Below are 12,511 nucleotides of genomic sequence, written 5' to 3' on the forward strand. Positions count from 1 at the left end.
ATACGAGCAATCGACCAAGTTCGAGTTCCCTGTGTCGAACAATCAAGCGGAATATGAAGCTCTCTTAAGCAGACTAATGCTAGCGCGGGAAGTCGGGGCGTCGAAGGTCGACGTATGCAGTGATTCACAGGTCGTCACCTCACAGGTAAACGGAAGCTACCAAGCCCGGGACCCCCTCCTACAAAAATACTTGGAAAAGGTTAAAGAAATGACAAGTCAGTTCCAAGAGGTCACGATCCAGCACGTCCCAAGAGAAAGAAACACACGGGCGGACCTCCTGTCCAAATTAGCGAGCACAAAGCCAGGGGCGGGTAACCGGTCTCTCATTCAGGGCATGGCGAAGGAGCCAACGGTCGCCCTCCATCTGACGGAGTTAAGCCCCTCGTGGTTGGACCCCATTATAAACTTCCTGGAGCTCGGCAAATTGCCTGACGACGAGAAGGCTGCCAAAACATTGAGAAGGGAGGCGGCCAGATATGCAATCATACAAGGACAGCTGTTCAGAAAGGGGCTCAGCCAGCCCCTATTGAAGTGCTTGCATCCCGACCAGATGGACTACGTACTTAGAGAAGTCCACGAGGGATGCTGCGGCCACCATATCGGGGGCAAAGCCCTAGCAAGGAAGATCATCCGAGCTGGATACTATTGGCCATCAATGATGAAGGACTCCAAGGAATTCGTTAGAAAGTGCGTAAAGTGTCAACAAAACGCCAATTTCCACAAGGTGCCGGCCTCTGAACTGAGCCTTCTGACGACCACACGACCTTTCGCTCAATGGGGAATCGACCTCCTAGGACTCTTCCCGGTTGGCCCAGGACAAGTCAAGTATCTCATAGTGGCCATCGACTACTACACCAAATGGATAGAGGCCGAACCACTAGCCAGCATATCCTCCTCTAATTGCAGGAAATTCATGTGGAGACAGGTGATAACCCGATTCGGGATCCCGGATATCGTCATCTCGGATAACGGAACACAATTCACTGACAAGAAATTCACGGAGTTCCTCACCGGCCTAGGGGTAAAACAAAAATTTTCCTCAGTGGAACACCCCCAGACGAACGGAGAAGTAGAGTCCGCAAACAAGATCATCCTACTCGGCCTCAAGAAGCGCCTAGACAACAAGAAAGGCGCATGGGCCGATGAGGTCGCTTCGGTCCTGTGGTCCTACCGAACAACCGAGCAAAGCGCTACGGGGGAAACCCCTTTTCGCCTAACATACGGGGTCGACGCCGTGATACCCGTCGAAATCGGCGAACCGAGCCCGCGGCTACTGCTCGTAGGTGTGGACGAAGCGGTAGAAAAGGACCTGGTTGAGGAGACGAGGGAGATGGCCCATTTGTCAGAAGCGGCATTGAAGCAAAGAATAGCCCTGCGCTACAACGCTAGAGTCCTTAGGAGGGATTTTGGAGAAAGAGACCTCGTCCTGCGACGCAACGACGTCGGTCTGCCGACTCCTGGGGAAGGAAAGCTGGCGGAAAATTGGAAAGGTCCCTACAGAATTAGAGAGGTGCTTGGCAAGGGTGCCTACAAGCTTGAGAGACTTGACGGCAAAGAAATCCCTAGAACGTGGAACGCAGGTAACCTAAGAAGATTCTACTCCTGACTCGGGCAAACCGACCAGGAGGCCTAGCGGACTTATGTATGCTCGCTCTGATTGACATGTTAATTTCTAGTCACTTTTTAGCCATTTACTCTTATTGAATACTTGCCATATTAACGAGCTTGCCTAGCTGATGATTAATTCTCACTTGTCAAAACATCCTCCTTCTTATCCGTTACTTCCCAATACGCGTTTCACAACAATTGCGTCCTAAAATGGCAGCCCGGGACTGATCACCCCGGGAGCCAAATAGACCATAGCCACAATTAACGCGGCGACAACACGACCAAATCGGTCCGAATCGTTACCAACATAAAGACGACAAAACGGGCACAAGCAATAAGCCCATCACGAAAAGGCGTTAGCGAAAATAATACGACGAGCAAGGCGAAAGATTGTAACGGCCATTCGGCCAAACGACCAACCTAACATAAACGTTACGGAAGTGTCAAATTACAAAACACGCAACAAACGTTCAACCAATCTACATCAAAATGTCTAAGTTAAAAGAAGTCACTTCCTAGGCATGTCGACAATCTTGCCGTCTTGGATCATCTTGAAGACCCCAATAGCCGATGTGTCGAAGTCGGGAGCTACGATCTTCACTTGGGCTTTCAGGGCATCTTCAGTCATAGAAATCGCACTCTTCCCTTGCTCTTTGGTTGCTTTCAGCTTCTTCCGGAGCTCCTCGACCTCGACTTTAACGGCTTTAGCCGACGACACGGCTTGGTCACGTTCTTTCTCCAAGGCTGCTACCCGACCCTGAGCGGCGTTCAGCTGGCTCTCCAAGGTCATCTCCCGCTCAGCTAAACGGGCCACCGTCTCGTCGGAAGCCTTCAATTTTTCCTCGGCAGACGTCACCTTTTCCTCGGACGCCTTGAGTTTCTCCCCCATCTCGGACAACTGGCTCTGAAGCAGCTCAACCTGCACCTTGAAGTCATTGTTTGCCTTGACAGAGGACTCGAGCTTCCTCCGAAGGGACTGCATTCCCGACAACTCGAATTCAGCCTTTCGAGCTATCACGGCCCCCCGGAGCAAAGTCCGATACATCCATCTCGCCTGCCCGGCAAGATCGGTACCGTGGAAATGCTCCTCTGTCCCAGGAATCAGCTGCGAGTCAATAAAAGTTGTGGCATCAAAATTCCTCTCCATGATGGTGAGAGCCCCCTCCGGGCTCGAAGACGCCCTCCGCCTTTTAGGGGTGTGGATGAGCTCCACATCGTCATCTTCTGGAGGGACAGAGGGCGAGTGCCCGCCAACGATGACCTCGGGAGGGGGAGAAGCGTGCGCCCCCTCTTGGTTCTCACCCATCATCTCGGTATCCTGGGGAGGGGCCTTAATCTGGTCCTCCTTCTCCTCGGAGGGTCCAGCCGATTTCCCGGCATCCTTCTCCGCGGCCTTCTCGTCATCACTTTCTTCGAAGAAGGTCTTCATCAGGTTCTCAAGACCCGTCACTGTAGCAGACATCTCCACTGCAACAAACGGACAAACACATTAGCCGTTAGATAAGATAAAACAAAGAATAATAAACATCACAAAAATACAAAACAAGAAGACTCACGGATATAGCTCCTGGCGGCCTCCCGTTCACCCATAAGGAGATGAGGGTTCACGGGGTTCTTCTCAAAAAGAGCAAATAGCACATCGGCTATTTGCTTATCTACCGAGGACATCCTCTTATACGTTACCTTAATAAAAGGATTTGACCCCGCCCCAAAGCTCCAGTAAGTGGGGATGAGGCGCTCTCCCTCCAAGGATAACCAAAAGGGATGCCGACCTCTAACGGGACGGACTTTGAAAAACTTATCTTTAAACCCGTGGTAGGAATCCTCGAACAGACCAAAGATTCTCCTACCCTGGGCAGACCGGAAAGAAAGGAACCCTTTCCTCGCCTTCCCTTGTTTGGAAGGATTGGTAAGGTTGAAGAAGAAAAGGAAGACATCCACCGACACCGGCAGCTCGAGATACTCGCACACCATCTCAAAACAGCGGATAGAAGCCCAACTGTTCGGGTGGAGCTGCGACGGAGACACGGATATCCGATTCAAGAGTGACATCTGGAACTCGGAAAACGGAAGGCGAACCCCAACCTGGGTGAACATGGATTTGTAAAACCAAATCCAGTCGGCAATACGGGGAGAATGAAGATTGACCTCGTAAAGCCGCTCATGGGGGGCAGGCACGAAGGTCTCATAATTGGCCTCTTCGTCTGTTCCCCCGCACAAGTACCCGGCCTACCGGAACTCCGTCAATTCCGCCAGATCCATCTGGTTTGGCGAATCCTTTACATCCGAGGTTACCCAAGCGTACGGATCATAGCTGGCCGCGGAAGGGGAAGCCCGGGAGACGACACGAGGCATACCTACAGCGGGGTACCACTCCGTTAGTCTACGAGATCGGGAGCTCGGAAAATACCCAGAAACTATAATTCATCCTACTGAACAGTTAAGATCAAAGTATGGACCAAGCAACCCACCTAAAAATCTACCCTGGAATGGTACCCCTGCCCTAATACTCTACCTATCATCAGAAAGCCGTATAGCAACATAACAGTAAAAATGGCGAAACAAACGCATACAACAAGCACGCAAGAACAAAACAGAAAAGAGAAGGATTCTAGAAATACCTGAATTAATCGAAGGAACTTGAAAGTGGCTGAAGAGGCACAAAAACGCTTGAAACGGAGGAAATTTGGATATTAGGGAGAAAAGAAAGTGGGAATAGCAAAAGTGGGAACAAAAGAAATAAGAAACTGTTTAAAAACCGCTGCACGAAGCGCGAAGAGGCCAGGGGTAAAAGGGTCTTTGCACGCGGGATTTTAGTAACCCATTATGAGCATTCAATGCTCAGCGCGAAGAAAGAAGCGACGAAACGGTCGCCTTGGCAACCAAGAGACACGCGCACAGGGAGCACGTCACCCCCGCGAACAACCGATCTGGCGACAACACACGAACGAGGGAATCCCGCGCCATCGATGTCTCCCACGAACATCACTGGCGCGTTGGGGGCACTATTACGGCCTGGCCCAGAGTCCTTGCGGGTTGACCCGACCCGGACGCCACCCGAACCGGACACATGCCCCACAACGACCTCGGACACGCGTCTAGGACAGCTCATGCACAGCTGAGGGGTAACCTCCCTGGAAACATGGGCCTGCTCTCATCGGGCCCACCTCTGACAGGTATATAAAGGGGGAGGCTTGCACTCCCCCAGAAGTACGTCATATACTCTATCACCTTATCCGCCTGCACACCTTACTGACAAGAGCGTCGGAGTGTCTTTGCAGGTGGCACCCCCCTCTCTCTCACTCGAAGTACTCGGGACCTCGCACTCCGCTGGCCGACAGTCCACGACTCGACGAGCCCCAATCATCATCTCGGATCACAACCCGAACCGTTCAGTAACCGACCTACCGAACAAGTGTATAAAGGAATATTGAGAGATATATAATTTGGTGCCTGAAACTGAATATATCTACATTACATTTATTTTTAAAAAGTCTCTTCAAGCATGTAGAGAGGTACATTAAGACCATCATCACTAATTAGAGAGAAACAAAGCAAACCTTTAGAACAAATGAATGGAACCAAGAACAATCTAATGGTTTCTGCACTAAGTGGTAATTCTCCGGAACTCGTAACGAAATCGGATTCTCCAAGACGGTGACATTAATGTCATTCCAAACATCTGACTTAGTTGGAAGCTGAGTAATCTTCTCCAAGATTTTCATATCTTCAGATAGGACAGAGCCGAAAACAGTGTATGCATTTCTCCATTCATTGTGATTAGCCAGGCTGATGAAGAATTCTGGACCTGAACCAACCCATGCTACAGATCCTCTTCTTATGGTAGGACAATACTCTTTTGGGATATCCTTGAATGTAGAACCAACGGATTCGAATGTTCCTTGGATTAGTGCAAAGGGGGGACCAAATGAAGCCTACATCAACATTCAACTCGATGAACACATCATACCAGGGTGAACAAATCAGAAACCTTGATGTGTATAAGACCAAGGCTTCGACCATTGAATATGTTTCCAGTATCCCACAAACCTCAAAATCTTTAGAATGATAAAGTACAATTTTATACAATTGTTAACATAATGAAGCTTACCTTCTTAAAGTGGTTTCCCTCTGAATTCCAAAAGCTTCCTCGGCTCTCTGAACGATAAATCTGGCAACCAATGCAGTGAGGCAATGCCAACAGCTCAAGAATGTAGGAAACAGACTGTGGAGCACAGTCAGGAAAAAGCTGTAGGATAGAGAGTTGATAAGAGTGTCAATTAGCTAAATGGAGGACATGTCCAGCATCCTGAACATAAAATAACCAAGGTGAAAGAGTGCAATGAATCTCAGATATATGATAATGTAAACATGTGTAGAATACTCAGTTTTATATGTAGAATTCCGTAGTCAGTTTCCAGACCAACAATTCCCTAAAAGTACAAAGGTACAAGCAACAGATAAATGTACAGCTGAAAGACAAGAAGAGCACAAGATACAATATAGTGGAAACAGATTATCAGCATATTTTGTCATAAACATAAGGCATGGATTATATATCAAATAGATTTCTAAACAGAAATGAGATCGACCTTAATAATGTAAAGATTTGAAAGATTACGAAAAACAAACAATTTATACATGCTCAGTTATGAGAATGAAGTGACTCTTGGCTTTGTAGTCATTTTCACTTTGTCTAGTAAATTTATTATATAATTTTGAAATCATGAAAATCTGTGCAGAACCAACTAATCACATCAATATGACAATCCTACCTCTCCCTTATCAAAGACTGAACCAGAAGTCCACATCACTTTATCTCCCGAGTCTCGTCGTTCCGGGTTTAATGCATCCTTCTGTCTTTGTAAGCACTAGCCTGTTCTTCTGCTCTGGCTTATTAGTTATTATCATCGCCATCGCCATCAAAGTTGCAATTAATTTGCTGGAAATTCGGAAAAAAATTGCAACCAAGGCTGTAGAGTAGATAGATGTTATGTTGGTAGTTGTTTGTTGCACAACTGATTTCATCTGTTCCCTCCCTGGCTCAAATGTTTTCTTTCTTAAACTATATTTCTGTTTAGTTGCTGCAGAATCCTAAGGCAATGTCTCTGATTCGAGTAAGAGTTGCTTTCCGTGCCTCAATTGTTTAAAAAAAGATTTGTTTTTTACTTTTTTTTTTTTTGAGAAATTGGGCGGCTTCGGCCCAGCGTATATCTCTCGGCATTTGCATTTGGATTCGATGCGGATCGGATTGGATAGCTTGACTAATTTGACACACTTTTAGTTTACAGATACTTCGCTTTGCATCCTCTTCTAGTCTCATCACATTCTCATCGTTATTGGATGAGACACAGACCTCATTTCTAGTCATGCAAATACTATATGTATTAATTCGAACCTCCGTTTATTTTTTCTTCTTCTTTGTTTAGACAAGCACAGACGCTGAAAATGTTGATCCTCTTACAACAAACATCTCATCTGAGAAAGGATTTCTACATTTTCTATGGCCAAGGATGAAAGGAATGGATCCTAAACTCCGTGGCACACTCTTGTTTGGGGCTGTTGTGATCCAAGTTCTTCTCTTGGGACACGGTGCCACATTGGATTTCCAAGCTGGAAACTTTTCAGACACCGATCAGAATTTTGGAGAAGCATTTTTCACATTATTACCGGAGATGGTAGATATCGCCACCTTCATTGGGTGTATTTTTCTAGAGGTGATCCTGCTCTGGCGTGTGCATCCTGGAGCACAATGTGTTCTTATGCCCTTCATGATGTATGCGCCGCTATATTATTTCGCTGATCTAGCACGCAAGGCTTCTGGGATTGGCGTAAATTGCAAGACATTCAAGATGCCGGCCATATGGTTTGCTGCCGTAGGGGGTGTTGGCATCTTCTTGGTAGCCGGTTTGATGATTTTGGGGGTGGTCTATGATGCATGGCTATACAATAACAAGAGAGGACTGAGAGTGAGGGAAGAGTGATCAGTCCAAATGACATAACACAGACTCTGGAGAATATATAATGACTCATACAGCTTTGTGTTGTGTTTAAATAAGTGAAATTGGACTATGTAAACCTAACAACTTATTCTGTCTTGCTAATGTTAGCCATGTGTGATACTTGATAAGATAATGGTTTATGGATGGACGTGTTTAATTATTCAATGTTCATCTTTGTTCACTATTCATTTATTTGGTACTCTCTTCATGGTAGTATCCATTCGTATTCAATGGATGGAAGAGCATAACAAGCTGTGGAATTCTGTTACCTATGGACTATAGTACTGATATTCACTCTTTAAAGGTAGGGGTTAATGTCCCTTACCATGGTATTTTCCTATTTCTCCATAAATTGCAATTGGAGAATTCAATCTTCACAAACCAGGGATGCAAAGTTATGATGTACTTATTGTTATTTATCTAGACTCAAAATATAAGTGAATCACTGTGTTTTGCATAGGATGGTTGAGACTTTAACTATACGCAAAAACATGCTAAATGAAGAAACATATGGCAGGCTTCCAAGTTGTATTAAAAAACAAGTTATTTTGGTTTAACATTGAATGTTAATTTTTATAATGAGCTGAATTTTAAAACGAACCCTTCAGCTTATCTACATCTCTAGTGAATCAAGAAATATCCACATAGATACCTACCAAACTAGTTGAAATAAACTCAATTTGATATAAAATCAGCTATAGTTAAACAGGAATAAAATAAACCTTCAGAATAAATGAATGGAACCAAAAACAATCTAACGGTTTCTGCACTATGTGGTAATTCTCCGGAACCGTAATGAAACCGGATTCTCCAAGGCAGCAACATGAATGCCATTCCAAACATCTGATTTGGTCGGAAGCTGAGCAATTTTCTCCAAGATTTCCATATCTTCAGATAGTATGGAACCGAAGACAGTGTATGCATTTTTCCATTCATTATGATTAGCCAGGCTGATGAAGAATTCTGGACCTGAACCAACCCATGCTACAGATCCTCTTCTTATGGTCGGACAATACTCTTTTGGGATATCCTTGAACGTAGAACCAATCGATTCAAATGTTCCTTGGATTAGCGCAAAAGGGGGACCAAATGAAGCCTATATCAACATTCAAATCGATAAACACTGAATATGTTTCCAGTATCCATAAACCTCAAAAATCATCAGAATGATAAAGCACAATTTGTACAATTGTTAACATAGTGAAATTTACCTTCTTAATGTGGTTTCCCTCTGAATCCCAAAAGCTACCTCGGCTCTCTGAACGATAAATCTGGCACCCAATGCAGTGAGGCAATGCCAACAACTCAAGAATGTAGGAGGCAGATTGGGGAGCACAGTCAGGAAAAAGCTGTAGCATAGAGAGTTGATAAGAGTCAATTCACTAAATGGAAGACGTGTTCAGCATCCTGAACACAAAACCAAGGTGAAAGAGTCCAATGAATGTCAGATACATGATGACGTAAACATGTGTAGAATACTCACTTTTATACGTAGAATTCCATAGTCAGTTTCCAGACCAACAATTCCCTGAAATTACAAACATACAAGCAACAGATAAATATACAGCTGAAAGACATACATTTAAGACAGTAAGAGCACAAGATACAATATAGTGGAAACAGATTATCAGCATATTTTGTCATAAACATAGGGCGTGGATTATATATCAAATAGATTTCTAACAGAAATGAGATGTACCTTAATAATGTTAAGACTTTAAGATTATGAAAAAGAAACAATTTATACATACTCAGTTATGATAATTAAGTGACTCTTCTCTTCTAGTTCTAGATCATAGAAGAAAACAAATTAAATAAATGTACACTAGCTCCAGTAGGCTCAGAGTACTTATGCTAAGGAGGATTCCTTATCCCCCTTGGCTTTGTAGTCATTTTCACTTTGTTCTGTAAATTTCTTCTTATATAATTTTTGAAACCATGAAAAGTTGATAAAGATAGATATCTCAGATTAGTATGTGCAGTACCAACTAATCACATCATATTCATATAGCAATCCTACCTCTCCCTTATCAAAGACTAAACCAGAAGTCCACATCACTTTATCTCCCAAGTCTCGTCGTTCAGGGTTTAATGCATCCTTCTGTCTTTTTAACCAACACTGAAACGAGAGGAGGTAACATAAAAGTATTAGGAAAAGTGCATTAAAACTCTAAACCTCAAATACAGGAATATCTCATCCTTTGACCTTAAAGAGTTGTTCATCTGAAGTAATAGTATGCTAAACCTACTAAATTGTATGTCTTTATAATGAAGCCACTATGATGCCCAATCAAAATTCCAAAATATAAATCATAATCCCTTAATAAGACAGAAAAATAAAATAAAATCATACACATCTTTTTGGTCAACTGGAAGCTACATAACAGCAGCTACTCTATACACCTCATGAATACCAACCCAACCAGTTTCAAATGGGATGCAATATTGGAAGAGTCCCAGGCTGGAACCTAGATCTTGATATGGTGCGTAATTCCATTAAGAAATGCTTAATTATGACAAAATAAACATTCTTGATATGATCTAGAAAACTGAAAAAAAATATGAATTTTTATATGTAAGACAGTTAAAAAGAGACTATTAAGTATTTGCATCAACCAACCAACTCTGCCAAATGCTACATGATAATAGACAGGTACACTATAGTAGCTGTCAGTCAAAGGTTCTCAAAATCATCAAGTTCCAGTTACCAAAACAAAATTAACTGACCAATCAAATAAGTGGATCAACCAATGTATGATTCTAGTAACATAATTGTGCTCATGCATGAGGTATAAAAAAAGGACACTAAACATAAGCCTAGATGCTAGATACATCATATTATTCCATTTTTTTTTCACTTTTCATAAGCATATTATCAACATCCATGATAGGTACAGAATTCAATAGTACTAAGCTAACAAAAATGCAGAATTCATAGCAATACCTCACCAAATCTAGGTCCACATGCATCTCTATCACCACAAAACACCCATGAATTACACAAACAAGCTCCACCATCACCTCTACACATCCTCTTACAAGCCATGCAACATTCCTTAGAAGAATTTACCCTAAAATCACTACCCCATTTAACGGCATCACCCCATAGCTCCAAATGCTCAACCCCATCACAACATGGCCTTTCTTCTTCTTCTCCTCCTCCTTCTTCATGGTTCAGCAAATCATCAACCCCATCAACGTGCTCCATTGAAGAAAGAGATGCAGTAGTGTTGTTGGGACTGAAAACCACAGTGAGAAACAGGTATACCGCCAAGCAGGAGATAGCACCCATCAGGAAGAGGGACAAAAGGGTAAATTTACCGAAACCTGAGTCATTTTGCCGACGACCCATTTCAGATTATGGTGCAAACTTTTCGACAACAGAGGAAATTGTGTTGTGGATTTTCGTTCTCTTCTTCTTCCTTTTCGATTGAGGCAGAATTTTTCTATGATTTGGGGAACGAAGGATCGTGAAGAAACGAGAACAAGCGCAATCACATTTGCAGGATGTCATGATGAACTAACTTGGCAACTAAACTCAAAGGTGATTGCTTTCTTAACAAAAATAGCGACCCATTTTCCCCTTTTGCCTTTTTCTTTTTTTTTTTTTTTCACTTTTTTCCCCAAACAGAATTTCCCCCTTATTATTAAGCCTAGAAGATTTGTCGCGGTGTCTTTATACTTTTTACTACAAAAATCTTAGTTTATGATCATTCATTCATTTGTAGTCTTCCTTATTTTAAGATGATTTTTATCATAAAAAAATTGTTATGAATTTAATTGTTGTACTTGTATCCATCATCTTGCATTAGGAGTGAATCATCTTATACAAATCATTTTTTTTAAATTTTGATACAGCATAAACTATTTAGTATTTTATATAATTATTTAATTAAATTCGTTCTTTTAGATAATTATGTGCGTGGTCAAAATAAAAAATAATTATTTTTATTAATATAATATTACATAATTAAATGTACGTATAAAATTAATTTACAATAATAATATATTAAAATTAAATTTTTTTCTAATAAAAAATTTAAAAAAATTCATTTATGCCTAAAAACAAAAATACTATTTACACATTAAAAAAAAAACCACTAAAATTAATCATAATATATTTGTATATAAATATATGTATAATTTTATTTATTCTTAATGTATATTTTATATTTTAATATGTATTCTATAATAATATCTGATTTTGATAGCTGATTTTAACGTATACTTATCATGGTTGCCTTAGTACATGTCAAAAACCCTTCACAAAACCCTCCATTATTGTTATTAACGGTGATATTATTGATCTAAAACAAAGGAAGCAATAATATATTATTTACAGCTCCTTTCTATACAATTGTGGATAGTAAAACAATTGGGGAAACAAAAACTCGAGAGCAGTATTTTCCAGAATTTACAATTGCATTGAATGAAATTGTTTTACCAAAGCTCTGGTTTTATGCTTAATGTATGCTAATTCAAGCACACTGACGGTGAAAATATGGACAAAGTGGTAAAGTATAGTAAGAGGAAAGGAAAACATTCAAGAATCTTCTCAAGCTTTGCATGACCAATTCCACATGCAAAGATTCACATATTTTTGGACACCAGAATCGAATGTCCTTTAGAATCTGAATCTGAATATGAATAGCAAATTTGTATTTGCTGCTTTAACACCATCAATATGGCATGGGAATTTGAATAGTTGGAAACCAAAAACTCCTCTGAGCATAAGAAAATCATGACGGGAGCAAGTCCAAATTGTGAACAAATTCCTACATATTTTAGCTAGTTTCAAGTTTGCTATTGGGGCATCGGTTTTGGATGAATCGAGCAGTATGCAAAATAATCCGCGGCTTCACTAAGTTATCGGAATCCAGAACCTATAACAGATGATAATC

At 41.8% G+C, this 12,511-nt stretch overlaps 3 protein-coding genes across 3 annotated transcripts; all 3 read right to left on the reverse strand.

Annotated features, from left to right (window-relative positions):
* Positions 1–2,116: 2,116 nt before the first annotated feature.
* LOC148569446 (uncharacterized) lies at positions 2,117–3,276 on the reverse strand. The gene is made up of 2 exons (XM_088485049.1): positions 3,165–3,276; positions 2,117–3,075 (listed from the first exon to the last, which is right to left on the reverse strand). The coding sequence occupies exons 1-2, from the start codon at positions 3,274–3,276 to the stop codon at positions 2,117–2,119; spliced, it is 1,071 nt and encodes a 356-aa protein (XP_088341175.1).
* A 1,871-nt stretch (positions 3,277–5,147) lies between these two features.
* Positions 5,148–6,533, reverse strand: LOC110271315 (uncharacterized). The gene is made up of 3 exons (XM_021121946.2): positions 6,384–6,533; positions 5,720–5,857; positions 5,148–5,543 (listed from the first exon to the last, which is right to left on the reverse strand). The coding sequence occupies exons 1-3, from the start codon at positions 6,417–6,419 to the stop codon at positions 5,148–5,150; spliced, it is 570 nt and encodes a 189-aa protein (XP_020977605.1). The 5' UTR covers positions 6,420–6,533.
* A 1,617-nt stretch (positions 6,534–8,150) lies between these two features.
* Positions 8,151–11,259, reverse strand: LOC107635223 (uncharacterized). The gene is made up of 5 exons (XM_016338627.3): positions 10,555–11,259; positions 9,631–9,729; positions 9,094–9,138; positions 8,822–8,959; positions 8,151–8,706 (listed from the first exon to the last, which is right to left on the reverse strand). The coding sequence occupies exons 1-5, from the start codon at positions 10,960–10,962 to the stop codon at positions 8,380–8,382; spliced, it is 1,017 nt and encodes a 338-aa protein (XP_016194113.1). The 5' UTR covers positions 10,963–11,259; the 3' UTR covers positions 8,151–8,379.
* Between the last annotated feature and the right edge of the window lie 1,252 nt (positions 11,260–12,511).

Source organism: Arachis ipaensis, chromosome B4 (genome assembly GCF_059453495.1).
Source record: "Arachis ipaensis isolate K30076 ecotype BB chromosome B4, ASM5945349v1, whole genome shotgun sequence".
Lineage (NCBI taxonomy): Eukaryota > Viridiplantae > Streptophyta > Magnoliopsida > Fabales > Fabaceae > Arachis > Arachis ipaensis.